Source organism: Antechinus flavipes, chromosome 3 (genome assembly GCF_016432865.1).
Source record: "Antechinus flavipes isolate AdamAnt ecotype Samford, QLD, Australia chromosome 3, AdamAnt_v2, whole genome shotgun sequence".
Lineage (NCBI taxonomy): Eukaryota > Metazoa > Chordata > Mammalia > Dasyuromorphia > Dasyuridae > Antechinus > Antechinus flavipes.
The window spans coordinates 233,923,774-233,942,376 of NC_067400.1; the positions used below are offsets into that span (position 1 = coordinate 233,923,774).

At 34.2% G+C, this 18,603-nt stretch overlaps 1 protein-coding gene across 1 annotated transcript in view; it reads left to right on the top strand.

Moving 5' to 3' along the window:
- The window catches only part of ATP10A (ATPase phospholipid transporting 10A (putative)), a 270,817-nt gene that overhangs the window by 103,542 nt on the left and 148,672 nt on the right, over positions 1-18,603 (top strand). The window contains exon 2 of the mRNA XM_051984651.1: positions 14,489-14,693. Coding sequence (XP_051840611.1) covers positions 14,489-14,693 — 205 coding nt within the window. The remainder of the gene's footprint in view (positions 1-14,488; positions 14,694-18,603) is intronic.

An 18,603-nucleotide genomic window follows, 5' to 3' on the forward strand; every position in this document is an offset into this window, starting at 1 on the left:
ACCTAGAGAGGCTCCAGGAAAGGAGTCCAATTTTCCAGTGGGCAGGGAGTAACATTATATTGGTTTCATGAAGTACTGGAAATGTTCAGAGCCTCTTAGAAGAGGATCACTGAGAAAATTTGGCTGCAAAAAGAATTTGGTTCAACTCTTCATGCAAGAAAAATCAAACGGATGTGGCTTGTCTATTATTCTGATTCAAGGGTATGCTATAGCCAGCTGGACAGTTGTTAAATTGTTGATATAAGAATTTACATGATGGAAATCAGCAAATGATAATCAAATGAAGGCTTGATTTATTGTTTTGCTGATTGTCTAGACCTAAGTAAGTGATGGAGGATTTATTAGTAATGTGAATTAAACTTTAAAATTTGTTCTGCATTTAAAAGAAATGTTTAAATTTTGTTTACAGTATTTTATTTTTTAAATATATGCAAATGTAATTTTCAGCATTTATGCTTGCAAAACCTTGTTTTCCAAATTTTTCTCCCTCTTCTCCTTTCTTCCCCTTTTCCAAGATAGCAAGCAATCCAGTACAGGTTAAACATATACAGTCCTTCTAAACATATTTCCATGTTCATCATGCTATGCAAGAAAAATCAGGTCAAAAGGGAAAAAACCATGAGAGAGAAAAACACCAAGCAAAAAAACAACAACAACAACAAAGATGAAAATATTATGTGTTGATCCTTATTTAGTTTCCATAGTTCTTTCTATATGTGAATGATTCTTTCCACTACAAATCTATCAGAATTGTCTTGAATCTCCCCATTGTTGAAAAGAACCAAGTCTATTACAGTTGATGATCACATAATCTTATTGTTAGGGTATACAATGTTTTTTTGGTTCTGCTCACTTCACTTGGCATTAGTTCCTGGCTTTTCTGAAATCAAGCTGCTCATCATTTCTTATAAAATGATACTATGCCATTACATTCATATACCATAACTTATTCAGTCATTATCCAACTTTTGGGCATTTACCCAATTTCCAATTCATTGTCACTTTGTAGTGCAAGGGCTCTTGCATTTTTTTTTTAAAGAGAGTCACCCCAAGAGTAATAACATGCATTTTAGGTGGAAAGATTATGGGAATTATCCCTCGTTTTTCTTTCTGTACAGACAATAAAATGATTAGGCCCAAAGCTAAACAGGAAGAGGAGAGTTGCCTGGATGACCTTCAGGAAGTTGTGAAACTCTTTTGCAATCTTCTCTCAGGAATAAAGGCTAATTAATATATATATTCCTCCATTGTTGCGTGGTTGTAAGACATGTAGAACAGTAATCAAAAAAGTTAAAAATGAGTATTGTTTTGGAGAGGTGCATGGTCAATGTGAACAGGCTAAATATAATAGAAGAATTTCAAAAAGAGTTGAAAATGCCAAAAGAGAAATGGATGATAGAAAAAGTTGGTGGTCATATAACAAGAGAGAATGCCCTGATGCTTCATTGATGGCCTCATAATGCCAAAAGCCAGCAGAGAAGACCCATAGCATGTTGAGTGAACAGACCTTTATTTATTTTGTGAGAGGACATGGATAGGAATAGCATAAGATTAGCATGACTGGATAGATGTGTTGACGTGTTTCACTATAAAAATATCCAAATCATAGGATCAGTGATCCATTTTTGGTTTTGTGAATTTCACTCATTCATTTTTAATGACTCAGGAGCAGGGATCCTTTGGGAAAATGGTAGGAGGGGCAGTGGATGGAACACCAGTCCTGGAGTCAAGAAGCTCTGAGTTCAAATCCTTAACAGTAAGTCACTTAACCCCAATTGCCTCTCAAAACACACAAACAAAAAATGAGAAAAATTTGAAAGCCAATCCCCAAAAGATTTGCCTCCCCAGAGAAACTTTGGATGACTCTCCCCTCCTCCTCTTCAGATTTCTTTTATGTTATTAGAACATAAACTTCTTCAGGCCCTGACTTTAAACAAAACAAAACAAAAAATTGCTTAGATTTGTATTCCCAATGCCTGACATGTAGTAAATACTAAATAAATGTTTGCTGCCTACTTTGCCCTAAAAGAACTAATTGAGGTATTATTGTTTATTGAAAAGAGGCCTGTACCACAGTAAGAAGTCAGTAGATTCTTAATCTTGCTTTCACTACTAATGAAGATTTTGACTTCTACAAGTTGTCTCTTAACAGAGTTGGGATGGACCTCCCGTCCCCTCCAGTAGGATGATTGATTAGAAGTGACTTTCTAGCCTTTGCATGAAGTAATCCAGAGAGAACTCTTCACCTCTCAAAGCCTAATAGTTACCTGAATTTCCTTTTTTCGTTTACTTAATACCCTCACAAGCATCTTTAACATTAATGACTTTCTTGGTTTATGCCTTTGCCTATATCTCGGAATACATCTTTGCCCAACTATTTTCACCTGGTAAAATCCTGCCTATCCTTCAAAACTGAGGCCAAATGTTACCTCTCAAGAAACCTTTTCTTTTGCCCTAATTCAAGAGTTTTTAACCATAAAAGGTTAAGCCAAAAAGGTTTATGTCATGGTCCACTTTGGCCGTCTGGTGAAGTCTGGGAACCTCTTTTCAGAAGACATAATGTTTTTAAATGCATAAAATAAAACACATAGGATGAGATTGAAAATCAGTTACCTTGAAATACCTTGGAAATCCCTGCCCTTTCACCCACCCTTTTTGCCCCCACTCACCTCCTTTCCGCCCTCCCTTCTCCAAGTCTTTGTTACTGTTTTTCTTACCATCCCTGCTGAAACTCAGTTGCACCAGAGCATCCCAAACACAAGAAAGATAGTGGTATCCATGGAGCCACTATGGAGGGGGGAGTTTGGGAGGAGGGAGGAAGAATAGTTTTTTGGTGGTTCTTTTTTGGTCACAATTTAGTAAATAGTTGATGACCAGCTGTTTTCAAGTAGTATTTTTGCTCTCACAGTTCAGGATGCTTCCTGGAAAAATATTACTTTTTTCTGGGCATCCACTGGTTTATTAAAGGGAACAATTGTGTTATTTCAGCATAGTACAGAATGTAGCTAACTCTGTGCCAAGACAGTTTAGATAGTTTCTAAATTTTAGAGAACCTAAGGTTTAGATGACTTGGAGTAACACTTTTCTGGCCAATTTTTTGTACTATCTATATTTTTACTGTGTACAGTATGTGGGCATTTGTTCTTCTCTCCCTAACCCTCAATCCCCTTGAATTCCTTTGTTCCATGATCCATACTCATAGAAATCCAGTGCTTCATATTTCTGACAGCTCATACAAATTCTAGGGACAAATACAGATACTTTGCATAAAGATGTCAATTTTCACACATTTGCTACCTTTGCTGTTGGGCTCCAAGCCTCTTCAGAAAAATCTCTGTACAGTATACAACATCTCTCAATCTGCCATCTTGAAGAAGATAATAGATGCAGATCTATTAGCAGATCTTACCACAGGAACAGATGTTTCCGTTTATGGCAGAAGAAGACACATTCTGGACTGTATGCAACATATTTGGCTCCAGTTTCTACTGCATATTTTCAATTTCTGTTTTAATGCTGTGATCTTACCTAAATGATTTCTCAAATATGCTAGTTCTGGTAAATGTTTTCAGGTCTGATTAATAATGCATTATCTAAGAGTTTCATTATTTAGGCTTCATTAACAGCTCTAGTCTCCCTCTGACTATAGCAGATCAAGATCAGGAAAGCTTTGATCTTAAAGCCAAATGATTTCAATTGAATTTAAGACCTTTTTTCAGTTTGGATGGGTCATTATATTTACATGTGTATTTTTATTTTCAAATTATCTTTATGTTCCTTTCTCCTGTGCCATGAGGAATAAATTCCCTGAAGATCTTTCATCTCCTTTAAGCCTCAAAAGGTTTTGGCATTAAGAATTCTTCCATGGATTGTCTTGAAAAGATTGGCTGAAACTTTTTCTTCAGGGCTTGCTTTTCTCCTTCCACAGTTCTTTCTTTCTGCTTATACACTTGCTTGTTTATTTAGAAAGGCACTAGTATATCTCTTTCAGCTGGCAAAAGGAGCTGGATAAGCCTCTGTTTTTAAAATCACAGTAATTGTCGCCTTCAGGAGAGCAAGCCTGAATTTAGGGCTCAAGCAAAAATTTCAGAATATTCTTTGTTGGTTATGAAATACCCAGTCCTTTTGAGAATATTTCCATATCTTGATATGTCCCAACTCTGCGAAAACCTTCTAAAAATGATGATAGTGATAGTAATAATAATTCTAACAATAAGATGGTTTATACATATAAATGTGATCCATTTATTATTTACAAAGAACTTTCTTTACAACATTCTGTTTAATAAGTGTCCTAAATACTATTTCTTTTTTATTTTGTAGGTAAGGAAAATAGACATTAGAGTGGTCAAGTTTTTTACTCAACATTATCTCCTCGGGGTAAAAACAGTGAATAATTCAACTCAGAAACGTTGAAGAATTAAGTTAAATCAATAGTGTCACTTCATGCAGTCAATTTCATGTGGTCAATTGCCATTATTTGGTCTTTAAAATAATCTCCCTGTGGTAACAGTGACATTGGGTATTATGAGGAAGGAGTTAAAGGGTTACAAAACATGAAGAATTATGCAATATTAAAACTGGAATGGACCTTAGAGATCTCTAATTCAAATATCATTTTTAAAATTAAGAAATGAAATTCTAGAGGATAAGTGACTATATAAGTCATATAGGTAAGTCAGTGATAAAGTTAGGACTAATATTTCAATTTACTGTCTCCTAATCTCTACTTTTTTCACCTGTGCTATAAGTTCATACTTCTATTTTTTTCTTTGTTGAACTTAAAAATCTACTTAATTGTGATCTTAAAGAATATATGAACAAGAAATTTATGCTATAAAATCATATTTATAAACATTTTATAGGAAACAGATTTGAGTCTGAATGGTATTTGCTAGTGTCTTCTTGGCCTAGTTGTGTCCATATTAGGCCCTGAAACTGCCAGGAGGAGGCTTGATACCCATATTTGATAACCTGCCTCTTTGCATATAAATATGTTTGTAGAAATGGTCATATGAATGATGCCCAGATTTAAGGAACCATTTAAAGTCTAGCTCAAACTTTAGTTAGTTGAAATAAAAAAATCTCTGCCTGAGTGAAAACTGATTCAGTCATCTTTAGGCTTTAACAGAATTCTTGTAGTCCTAATGTCTCCCTAGCTACTGCTAGCATCAATCTTTTTTTTTAAGTTTTAATTACCTTTAAGAGTATCTTACGAAGCATATTATTTAAAAAAAAAACCTTCTTATTCACATTTTGACACTTTTATTTGTTTGGGATATCCCAGAGTTGGGGATTCTTAACCTGATTAGAGTAAACTTTATTTCTAACTTTTAATAGTGATTTCAAAATAATTGGTTTTCTTTGTAATTCTATACATTTTGAAAGCATTGAGGAGTCCACAGTCTTCATCAGACTTTCACAATATAAAAGAATACTAAGAACCCTGTCTCTGAGTAATTCTTTGGAAGATAACCTTTTCTCCATTTGATTATATGAAAGTTTCTGCTTGTGTAGTTTAATTTATTATTGTGGTTTTGAGTTGTTTCAGACATGTTTAACTCTCCGTTTTGCCATTTGGGTTTCTCTTGGCAAATATAGTGAAATGGTTTGCCTTTCCTTCTCCAGCTCATTTTACTGTTGAGGAAACTGAGACAAACAGTTAAATGATTTCCACAGAATCAAGCAGCTAGTATCTGAGTATCCAAGGCCAAATTTGAACTCAGGACCTGATTTGAACTCCAGGGCTAGATTTCCTTCTAGTGTGTCACCTAGCTATGCCAACATACTATTAATCAGTATCATCCAATTTCTTCAACTGTGTTTGTGACCTCATATGAGATCTCATTGAGAAGACAGTCACAAAGTTGATTTATTATCAGTAAGTGTTTGAGTTGTATACTACATATTTGGAATTATGTAAAAATTTCTTGGGCAAAAAGGGGTCACAAGTGGAAAAAACATAAGAAGCTCTGCTGTATCATAACAATAGTTTTTGGGGGTTTAAGGTTATTTACCATCCATTTCTATTTGTGTATTTCTGATTATATTCCTAATAGATTTTTGCTTTGAATTGTAAAGAAGTCAACAACCTTCCATCTTCTAGGCTGCATGGTCAAAAATATATATTGCAAACCATGAATACCTTCCAGTTTTCCTAGTCAGTAGGGAGTCAGGCTATGAACCAACAGTACAGCAATATTTACGCATGTAGACCCTCATGTGGTGTTTATATCCAGACGACCAATGCATAGTGGCAGGAGATCTTGAGCATTATCCTGAGACCTTGAGCATTCCTGTGGTTTATTTCAAGGTCCCACCTTTTTCAAAGTATAAAGCCAAAACAGTATAAAAACAAAATTTTAAAAACCTACATGCTTTAGTAGGAGGAGGGAACACCAACCCTCCCTTCCTGCTGGTGATAATGTGATAAAGTGTGATGGAGGAGGTCATCAAGTATATGAGGATGTGAACAAATAAAATGGGTTTGGGGAGGTTGTATTTCAGCTTGACCTGCATGCTATTTGGAGGAGTGTACCTTCAGAAATAACAAAGTGCTTTAACAAAAGGAAATACGGAAATCTCTTGCATAATTTATCCAGTTTAGTCCCCTGCTGTTTTTATTCTGATAGATAAAGCATGTTATGGAAGGTGTATTATATGACAATTTGACTGTTAGGGTCAGTCAAGTGGTTTCCAAATCCCAGTGACAATAAACCACAGAAGCCTTCTGCAAAGTGATTGCTTTGTAAATTGATTGTTGTCTAGCTATGTTTCTTCTGTTTTATATTCTGACATACCCATTTCTCCTAATCTATCTTCTTCACTTGACCTAGCATGTAATGCCATCTCAATTCCATTTCAATGGTTACAATGGCAAAACTTTTAGTGACACAAACCCACCTTCCTAAATAGCATTTTAATGGGGTTCACGGTTTTTTTTTTTTTACTACATAACAATAATAATAACATTTATTTATCACTTTAAGATTTGCAATGTATGTATTTTTACTATCCTCATTTACAGATGACTCAAACAGGTTAAAAGTCACATAGCTAGCTAGCTAAATGATTGAGACCAGATTTTAATTCAGGTCTTGTCTCCCAGTCTAGCACTCTATCCCCTGTCACCTAACTGCCTCAACAAAAATGACTGAAACTTTTTACAAAGAAGTGTGTGTGTGTGAGGGGGAGAGATGGAGGGGGGGAGATGTGATCTATATCCTTATATCCTGCTACTTACTGTCTCTTCACTTCTCTTTCTGTTTTCCCTAAGTTTTATGTTTTGAGATTTCATTATAGCTCTAGTATTTACTGTTAACATTTCAATATTTAATAGATCTATGATCTCATCCATGTAGGTACTTCTAGTCCCTGGTCCCATGGGAGAGAACTTTGAATCCTCATTCTATTCAGACCCCCAGATGTACTTTCCTTTCCCACTGGTAGTGGGTCAGTATTTCCAAGAATTACTATCCTGAGAAGTGAATGTGACTGTTCATACAGTTTAGATGATTAAGGAGTCACCAGCTATAATCTTGCTTAGAAGGACAGCACTTGCCATCCGCCCTGCTACCATGTCTGAAGGACCTTACGACTTCTCTTGCTACCCCTGGGAAAATTGTCTCTCTGCCTTAAGAATGACTTTTGGCATCTGCCCTGTCCTTGAATGTTTGTGATTTATTTCCAGGCCCTTTCCCTCAGCCTTTTAGCTAAACCTTGCTATAATGCTTTCTCCTTCAATTAAAGTGTAAATTGGAGACTCACTTTACTAATTGTATCTCTAGCATTTAGCACAGTCTTTGTCATATAGCAATGTAGATAGTCCTAAAAGCATAAAGGCTCATTCATTTATTCATCTCACTTTCTCTTCTCCCTTGTTTTTTCTAAAGACAAAGGTAGATTTTCTTGCCCATTTTGAAATCCTTTTGAGGAGGGAAGGGCAACATTCCTGTCTTAAAGGGAAAGAAAACGGGGAAGGAAAAAGGCCTCTTTGAAGGCCTCCTCCCCTTCCTGGCATCCTCAAAGTACGTGGCCCTGAGCTGCCACACCCTCAGTGTTCCAAAAAAGACAGCATGATGTAGTGGAAAGAACACTACACAGGGAACCTTTAAATGTGCATTCTATTTCCAAATCTGCTACCAACAAATTGTCTGACCTTGCACATATCACTGATTTTGGTTTTCTCATGTGCAAATTGAGGTGGTTTGACTTAATTATCTCTAAGTTCCCTTACACTGTTCACCAGAAGATTGTCTGCTAACTACTAATTGTCAAGCATGCACTGAGATCTTTAACCGAAGCTAAATCTTTCTGGATTATACATATAAAAAATATTTAATTTCTCTTTCTAGAGTTTTGATTTCACTGACTCTAGGAATTTTTTTTTTATCAATGTTGAGAGACTCAGCCACTTCCAGCAATCTGGACCAAGGAATCTCTCTCTATCTAGATGACTCCGATTGATATATTGAACTATCATTTCTTAATGAAGTATTTTTATTCTTTATCTTCAAGATAAAGTTCACCTTTATTATTACAAATAACATTATTGTTATTACAATGCAAATCCAATTGAAAACACTTAGCTTTGAAGATCCAAATAAAATCTCTCCACTTTGTAATTTTAAAAACTTTACTTAATACTTTTTAAAAATGTATACCACCATCCATAGGTAGCATGACTTTATTAATGAATATTTTGTAAAAATCTCACTCATTATTTGGAGGAAGTAATCTGAAATATTGACAATTTGATTATTTTCAAGGATTTATAAAAATTCAAACTAAGTTAACAAAATGTCAACTAATAGAAATCCTTGAGGACTTGTTTTAATGAAAATTGAGACTTATTTTTGCTTTTATAAGATGAAGGTTTTTTAAATTCTTTATAAAGACTTTCATGGGATCACATAGCCATTCATAGGACATAGGTTCTATCCAGGAAGACATGCTGTTCAATTTGGCAACTGCAAATCACTAGAGCAGAAGGAGGAGGAAGATTCATTCCATCTATGAATCCACCAAGCCTACCTCCCTTCACTACCCACTTTCTTGAAAGTTACCAGCAATGACTCTTATTTGCTCATTAAACTTGAACTTTCCTCAAGTAGGGGATGTATAGAGAACATATTTTGTGTCCTTTGAGGGAATTTCTAAATCATTAAGTTCAGAGATCCGTTAAAGCAGTGATATCAAATTCAAATAGAAATAGGGCCACCCAAAGAGCTGTAAAACTGGATCATACTCTTTCTTTGATCTAGCAGTGTCTCTATACCAAAAAGATCATAAAAAAGGGAAAAGCTCCACATGTGCAAAAATATTTGTAGCAGCCCTTTTTGTAGTGGCAAAGAACTGGAAACTGAGTGAATGTCTATCAGAGAATGGCTGAGTAAGTTATGGCATATGAATGTAACGGAATATTACTGTTCTATAAGAAATTGTCAGACTGATTTGAGAAAAACCTGGAAAGACTTATATGAACAGATGCAAAGTGAAGTGAGTACAGCCAAATTACGTTGTACACAGTAACAACATGATTAACTGTGATGAACTTGGCTCATTTCATTGTCTTGAAGGCAATTCCAATAGACTTGTGATGAAAAGAGCCATTTACATCCAGAGAAAGAACTATGGAAAATGAATGTGGATCAAACATAGTGTTTTCACTTTTTTTGGTGGTGAATGTGTTTGGTTGGGTTTTTTTTTTTCTTTCTAGTGTCTCCCCTCCCCCCTCGGATCTGATTTTTCTTAAGCAGCACATGACAAATAAGGAAATGTGTTTAGAAGAATTGCACATGTTTAACCTGTATTGGATTGTTCACTGTCTTTGGGAGGAGGTTGGGAGGAATCGAGGAAGAAAATTTTGGAACACAAGATTTTGCAAAGGTGAATGTTTGCATGTGTGTGGAAAAATTAAAAGCTATTAAGAAAAAAAAGAGAAATGAGGCTACTAAAAAATACAAGAGGATCCCTGTAGCTATCTTTTCACTTAGAAAACCATATTTTAACTTTATCTGTATTCTATTGTATTTTTATTTACTAATGTTTCCCAGTTATTTTTTAATCTTGTAAGGCTGCACTGGATAATTTTGTTGGCTTGAAGTTTGTTACTTTCTTATTCTTCATGTTAGTTGGGTAAATGGTATTTCTGTTATTGCCCATTTTGTCTGATGTTTTTATAAATAATTTATATATATTATATATATTATATATATTTAATTTTATAAATAATTTTCTGTTAATTTCCTTTGAACTCTTGCATTTATGTTTATATTTAGCTCATATAGGATGGTAAGCACAGAATCATGGGGAAAAAGAAATAAGCATTTATAATACAGTGCCTACTCTGTATGGGAAGAATCTTTTTATGTTTCATTTCTATGAAGTAGCAATACTCTGTATTAAGATTAGTAGCAAAGTAATTCATATTCTAAGACTGAAATTTGACTTTGAAATCTGTTTGCACAAATTTCAATATGGTATTCATATATTTTTATGGGTTCTTTTGTGAAAAAAAAAATCATTTGAATTCTAACCAAAGCCATTCTGCATTCTTTTCTCCAGAAGCATATTTTTCTTGGGAAGAAATACTTCCTTTGTGGATTTGAGAATTGAAGTTAATGAATGAATTAATGAAAAGCATTTACTAAATATCTACTATGGGCCAAGCAATGTGCTGAGGGTTGAGGATAGAAATACAAAAATTAAATATTCTCTACCCTCAAGTAGTTAACATTCAATAAGAGGAAAACAGCACACAGAGAAATGGTAGCCAGGGAGAATTTTTTTATAATGGAAAACTAAAGGGGTGGCGAGTAAAGTAAAAAGGGAATAGAAGTGACATATCCTTTCTAGTAGCAATGGCAGAATTTTTCTTGGTTACATTGCTTAAAAAATAAAAACTCTCAGGCCTGGTGAATAATGAGGAGATGGCCAAGAGGTAAAATGAAGCATGGCTGAAGCTGATTGAGTATGGTACCATTTACCATTGTAAAGTTTTTATTGTTATTGGAATTCTGATTTTTAAAGTTTACTTATTTTTTCAAGTTACCTCAAGTTCTACACATCATACATACAAAGTAGAGTAAGATTCAAAATACTTTAACTCTATTAATAATTGAAAAAGTATACTATCCCAAATTTATTTATTTAGCAATTGAATACTCATAACATTTTGTTTGCATTTTTCCTATCAGGCTGTTTACTGTATTCTACCTTGAATTAACAGGATTTTTTCCCCTCATGTTTCTTTTTATATCCTGAAGCTCTTATGTTTCTTGTATTTGATTTTTCTTTGCATTTTCCACACTGCCTAACACAGTATATTACATAGAAAAGTCAGCAAATATTTGATTTGATACACATATATTTACACACATATATATGCATCCATATGTACTGTATGTATGAGTGTGTGTGTTTGGCGTAGATGTGTACGTGTATATTTAAATAAAAACTGGCACAATGGCTATAATGCTGCATCTAAAGTCAGAAAGATTTGAGTTTTAATCTGGCCTCAAATACTTTCTATTATTATGACTCCAGACAAGTTGTTTAACCTCAGTCTACCTCATTTTCCCTCTATTCTGAAATGAGGATACGATTTAACACTTACTTCATAGGGTTATTGTGAGAACCAAATGAGATAATATATGTAAAGTACTCAGGACAGTGCCTGGTATATATTAAGTGTTTATTCAATGTTTCTTCCTTCTCCTAACCTTCCTGTCTTCCAACTTGATAACCTCACCATCAGCTTAAAGTCTTTAATACTAATTGCAACAATTATGGATGTGGGGAAATTTTTTAAACTAGTAATACATAATATTGGTGTTATTGTGCTGAAATAGCACCAGAGAATTAGAAGGATTATTACCATTAGCCTTGCCCTCCCCCCCCCAAAAAAAAAAAAAAAAAAAAAACTACTGAGAAGGTCTGTTAAAAGGTTGTAAAAATTTTCTTCCCCTAGGCTATTGTATTAATGTATTAATTTTTATTAACTGAGACAGCCTTTGCAATCAAATGCATTCTTCATCTATTTCCAAGAAGCCATTCATAATCCTAATAACCTTGCCATTTGTTCAAGGAGCTAGATAAGATTGCTTATGTTGTATTATTTTGTGTTTACTTTTAACACCCCGCCCCAGAACACACTTAATGAGGATGAAAATGGTAACACATCATACTCATGCTTTTTTATGTGACCATCAGGAGAGTTTTTTTGTTCATAGTGAACACAAACTCCCACATAATCATATGGTGATGCATTAAAATTAACATATTTTTAGCAGCTTTGACAAGCTTAAATATTTGTCCTAAATTCACTGCGTCTGTTTTTTCTTATGACTTCATACTTTCTTGATGAGTAGATAAGGTTTGTTTGTCAGCTCTCTGATGCACAGAAACAAAATGGGCTTTTACCACTTCTAGTGTTTTATATTTATGATTCACTTGTAAGGAATCTAAGAGAACTACGTAAACTGTTGGACAAAGAATGTCTGATCATTTCTTTGGAACCGAATTGGTTTCTCTGAGACTTCTATATCTCTTTCCCTTGTATTTTTTTTCCTTGATTCCCTGATATTCTTGACTTTTTAAGTTTTTCAGATCCAAGTTTGTTATTATTTAACTCTCTAAATTAATTCTTTTGTTGGTTGATTGGCATAGTTCTGAATAAGTAAAATAATTTAGGTAATATTGTCATTTTTATGATATTGGCTTAGTCTATTTGGGAGCAATTAATATTTTTTCCAATTATTTAGTTCTCTTTATGTGAAGAGTGTTTTGTTATTGTGTTCATGTAGCCCATGTGTGTTTTGGCAGACTCCCAAACATTTTATACTATTTGTGGTCATTTTAAATGGAAGTTCTCTTTCTATTTCTTCCTGCTGCGTTTTGTTGGTAATACAGGGAAAGAGTATATTATTTTGATGTCAGTCAATGTTATTCTATGTTCCTCTTCTACAAAAAGTACTACTCTGGTTCAAAATGATGATTTTGCATTCTTTGAAGAGGGGGATGAGGGATCTCACTCTCTCCCTCTGGCCAGAAGTGCAGGAGGCATGTTTACCTATAAGGAATATAAGAGAAGTATGTATTTATGATCTGAGGGTTAGCCTGGATGAGTTTAAAAAAATCTTGATCAAATTAGCCTCAGTATAATGGATTATTATTATTTTTTTAGTCGTAGCACATCATGAAGACTTTGTATTAAGTACTAAGAGAGGGTTGTAATCTGTATTAATGAAAGGAGTACATGACACTGTTGAAACCACAGATTCTAAAAGTATTAATGTTTTCAGTGGCCTTCTAAGGCCATTCCAATGTACTATTTTTCATAATTTCTCAAAAGCAAAACAAAAAACACCAAAAGTTTTCCAAACTAAAGAAGCCATCAGATAACGACTTGTTCCAATGTTTCCTATCACATGCTCCAGATTTTAAACTTCTTCTATTCTACTTTTATATTTCCCAAAGTGTGTAGCATAGTATGTTACATTTAGTAGTTTATATTTATTGACTTAATTCCCATATTTTTTTGTTTTCTATCTTTATTCTTTGCCATTGAGGGGTTGAGGATAAAAGACAGAGAGACAAAGAGAGACAGACAGAGAGACAGACATACACACACATACGAGAGAGAGCACTTTGCAGCAAATATGCATAGTCAAGGGGAAAAAAAAAACTGCTGAATTGACCATGTCCAGAAATTTATTTCTCATTCCTCCTTTTGTATCCACCACCTGGCAGGCAGGAGATGAGTTATATGCTTCATCAGTCAGTCAGTTGACATTTATTTGAAAAATCTGCTATGTATTAGACTTCTGGATTCTGAAAACTTTCAAAGTTTTTTTTTCTTTTCAATGTTGTTATCTTATACATTTTCCTAATTATGCTCATTTCCCATTATATCATTTCATAGAACCTTCCCAGATTTCTCTAAAACTGTCTCTTTTTTTATTTCTTACAGCTTAATATATTTTCTTATATTTATATGCCATCATTTGTTTTTTCATTCCCCAATTGAGGAATAAATCCTTCCTGCTTTTTTTTTTTTTTTTTTGCTGCTACAAAAAGGCTGTTATAAATATTTTCTTGTATATGTGGATTCTTTTCCTTTTTCTTTGACCTCTTTGAGGAATAGACCTAGTAGTTCTATTACTGGACCAAAAAGTATTATTCATAATTTAGTGATTTTTAGAAGGGGTATATTGCTTCTAAATTGATTTCTGGCATATCTAAAATGTACACATACATATTAGTATATATTCACACAAACACACACAAATATACACATAAAGGGTGCTGTAGACTAGTGTTCCAGTTTTAAAATTACACTAAGACTTTTGGGCCACCCAAAATATGAAAAGCAGACATCTTCCAAATGGTAAAATTGTCAATTTCAGGACAATGTGTGATTGCCCCTAATTTTAAGGGCTAGCTAGCATGTTTTAACCTGTTTTTGTAATAATTCTCTTTATATTAGGGATGAAAAGAAATTTGTGAACCGATACTGGAAAGAAGTTCGAGTTGGGGATTTTGTTCAGCTTCGATGTAATGAGATTATACCTGCTGACATATTGCTGCTTTCTTCAAGTGATCCTGATGGCCTCTGTCACATTGAAACTGCCAACCTGGATGGGGAGACCAATCTGAAACAACGGCAGGTGGTGAGGGAATTTTTAGAGCTGGTAAGTAAATTATGTTATAATTATTGGAGTAATTGAATTGATGTGATTGGTGGAGGCTTTATAGTTTTCAAAGCATTTTCTTATACATTCTCTTAATTTAAATTTTTTTAAATTATTTTTTTCTATTCTTTTCTATTCATCTATGTGTATATGTTATATATGTAGATAGGGAGAGACAGAGAAATAGTATCAATATCAGACATGGAATTTGAAGATATTCTTGATGCTAAAGATAGTATTCTATTATATATATTCTATTTAATATAATATACATATTATAGATTTAAAATCTACTTATATATGTTTTAATATATATCTATATCATATATATTGCAATTACCCTATAATATAGACAGAAAAAATATTATTATCTTCATTTTGTAGACATGGAAAGTGAGACAAGGCAGCTAGAAGGTGCCATGGATAGGACACTGGGCCTGAAGTTAGGAAAACCTGAATTCAAATCCATTCTCAGACACCTTCTAGCTGTGTGATCCTGGGGAAACCACTTTACTTTTGTTTGTCTCAGTTTCCTCAACTGTAAAATGGGGATAATAATAGTGCCTACCTCCTAGAATTGTTGGGATGATCAAATGAAGTAATATTTGTAAAGCACTTAGCACAATGCTTGTATATAATAGGTACTACATAAATATGAGGTATTATAGGTATAGTATTTGATGAGATTAAATAACTTTTTCCAGGTTACAAAATTAATAAGCTATTGTCAGAATCCAGGATTTTATTTTTGTTTTTTTATTTTTAGCCAATGTTTCCCATATACTACATTAGATTTCTCAAAAAGAAAAAGTTCCAGAGTCCTTGGAAGACCATAAAGTAAATTTCAGAGGCATCACAGACACTAAAATCATGCTGTTTCAAGCCCATATTCTATAATCATGATACCAAAGTACAAAAATGTCTCCTTTCTGTGCCTTCCTTCCTTTTTGGGGTTGGAACAATATCTGTTCTTTGACATATAAATTAGGCTAGTTTTGTTGTTGATCCTTTTTTTTCTCTCTAGAATACTGGGTGTCTGTTCCTGAGACTTGATTGGCCCAGATGATTAAGGCTCTAGTGGTTGATATGACTTCATGGCCACATCAGCATAAAAAAGTCTAGTCTTAGAAGATGTAAGTAGGAGAAAAAGTGGGGCAGTATCTACCTAAACTAGTGTTATAGTTTTGCTAAGTATCCTTTTAACTCTCTAACCAAGTAAGTCTCTTTCTGTTAACTGTTATATGGTCTATGATTATCTTATTTCAATATTTCCTTCCAATTTCATTCTAGAATTGAATTTGAAGTTAAACCTGACCTATGATATTATCATATGTACTGATTAGTAATTAAAAACTGACATTCACATTTTAGTGTAAAGATAAAACCTTTATCTATAGAATCTCATTCAAGCTTCACAACAGTCCTAGTAGGCAGCTGTATAGATGTGTACATATTTCCTTTCTTACACTGGAAAGTCAAAATTGATGGCTTTCATGGAGCCTTCATGCTTGGCTCTCCTGTGCTTAGCTCTTAGAGGGGCAGCTAGGTACAGTAGTTAGAGTCTGGTCCTAGAGTTGGGAAGACTCAACTTCCTGAGTTCAAATCAAGTTTCAGGCACTTATAAACCTCATCTGTAAATGAGTTGGAGAAGGAAACAACTCATATTTCAGCATCTCTGACAAGAGAACACCAAAAGAGATCATGAACTGAGATCAATTGAATGCAACTGAAAAATGACTAAACAACAACAATTATAAAACAATAAGGTCGTGAAGTGGGAGGACCCCTTCTGTGGCTTTTTACATACGTCTAGGATCCAAACACAATGCACTGAACTCTGCTCACTCAATAAATTCTTCCTGACTCACATTTATTGAAGCATTACTTTGGAAGAACAAAGGGAGCAAAAGCTAAAAGGAGAAAATATTTCTTGCTTAGGTGGGATGGGAGAATTTTTTCTTTATGGGTTTGTTTGTTTCAGATTTTCTAAGCAGGTCATTGGGTGTGATCCTTAACTTTATGTCGCTGTAACTGTGTTCCATCATGTGCAGAGCTAAGAGCATTGTCCACTTCTGGCAAATGAATTACAATAAACAGAAAAAATAAGGAGTATAACCATAATTTAATGCCTTTCACTAGTAAGTAAGCTTTGAATAAGCTCTGGAAAATGGTTTGAACATAGAGCTCTCTCAGTGGTTTTTTAACCTCCTGTTCAAGATGGAGTGATAGACTTCTCCACCCTACTCACCCTCCTTAACCCATTTCTTTCTCATGCTTGTGTAAAATTGCATACTTGGCAGCCCTGGACAGCTGCACTATGATGGTATTAAGACAGTTTGGGGAATTGCCCACTAGGAAAATGAGGTGTGGTTAATATTTGGTTTAAAAATAAAGTGTTCTCATTCCAGAGTAAGAGAGTTATTGATCTTTGTGAAGATGTATGATAGAAAGATTTCATTCTGAGCCCAGGACAGGAAGTGCCCAATATACTAGTGGATTGTGGTGCAAAAGTTTGTTTATTAAGCTACTTGTTTTGAATTCAGAGCAGATTTTCCCATGGAACCAGTGTTACAAATGGTCATTAGCACCCCAAGCCAAAAATATTAGTTTTTATTACTAATTAGCACACGTAATAATGTCACAGGCCAGGTTTAATTCCCAATTTAAGTCTAGAATGAAATTGGAAAGAAATATTGAAATAAGATAATCATAGACCATAGAAGAGTTAACAGAAAGAAGCTTGTTGTTCAGCTATTTTCAGTTGTATCCAACTCTTTGTGATTCCATTTGGGCTTTTTTTTTTTTTTTTTTTGGCAGAGGTTTGTCATTTTCTTGTTCAACTCATTTTTACAAAATAAAGATGAAGCAAATGTTATTAGATGACTTGCTCAGGATCACACAGCCATTAAGTGTCTGTGGCCAGATTTAAACTTAGGAAGAGGAATTTTTCTGACTCAAGGCCCACTGCACCATCTAGCTGCCTGATTAAAAGGTTACTTATCCTCTAGTGTCACTAATAGCACTGGCCTGAAGTTTGAATTCTGGAAACATAAGGAATAGAAAAGGTAAAGATGGTATCTTTCTTCTTGCAGCCAATGGGCTCTGTTCTAGGAAATGCTTTGAAATAGATAGTTTGTCTTTATTACCACTAACATTAATAACTAGCATATATAAGGTGCCTATTGTGTACCAGGTACTGCATTACACATTTTTTGAATAACATCTCATGGCATTCCCTTTCTTTTTTTTTTTTTTTTCTTTTTTTTCTTTTTTTCTTTTTTTTTTTTTTAACTGAATAGCTAGTAAGTGTTTAAGATTGAATTTAAATTCAGGTCTTCTTGATTCTGCACCTGATGTTTTAACTACTCTACTACCTACCTTCACTATCCTATACCACTTCTATGTGTATTCAGAGCATTTTATAAGAATGCCATCTAGCAGTTATTTAATTTATTGAGTGCTTCCAACCTACTTTTCTAGTCTTTTTTTGTGGGATTTGCCTATAGAAATTCCTATCGTTATTTTCTAGCCATATTTGAGTAGTAGGTGGTCAAGTAGGTACTTGGATACTGCTATTTCCCTGCCTCTATGTAGCATTTTTCATGCCTAGAATAAATTTCCCACTATCTCTACCCATCAAGTATGACTTTGCTCTATGAAGCTTTCCTTCACAGCCTAAGCTATAAGCCATCCCTCCCTTCTTGAATCTCATAGGCCATTCTGGTTGACTTCTCCTTTTACCTTAATCATTTCCTAAGTCATTAATCATAATTATTTCTGTATCTGTCTCACTCCATACTCCAGCTTGATTTAAGCCTTGGGGCAAGAATTGGGTCATTTTTCATTTATGTGTGCACAATTCCTTGCACAAAGAAGTTACTTAATAATCATTAGTCTAATTATTGAAGGG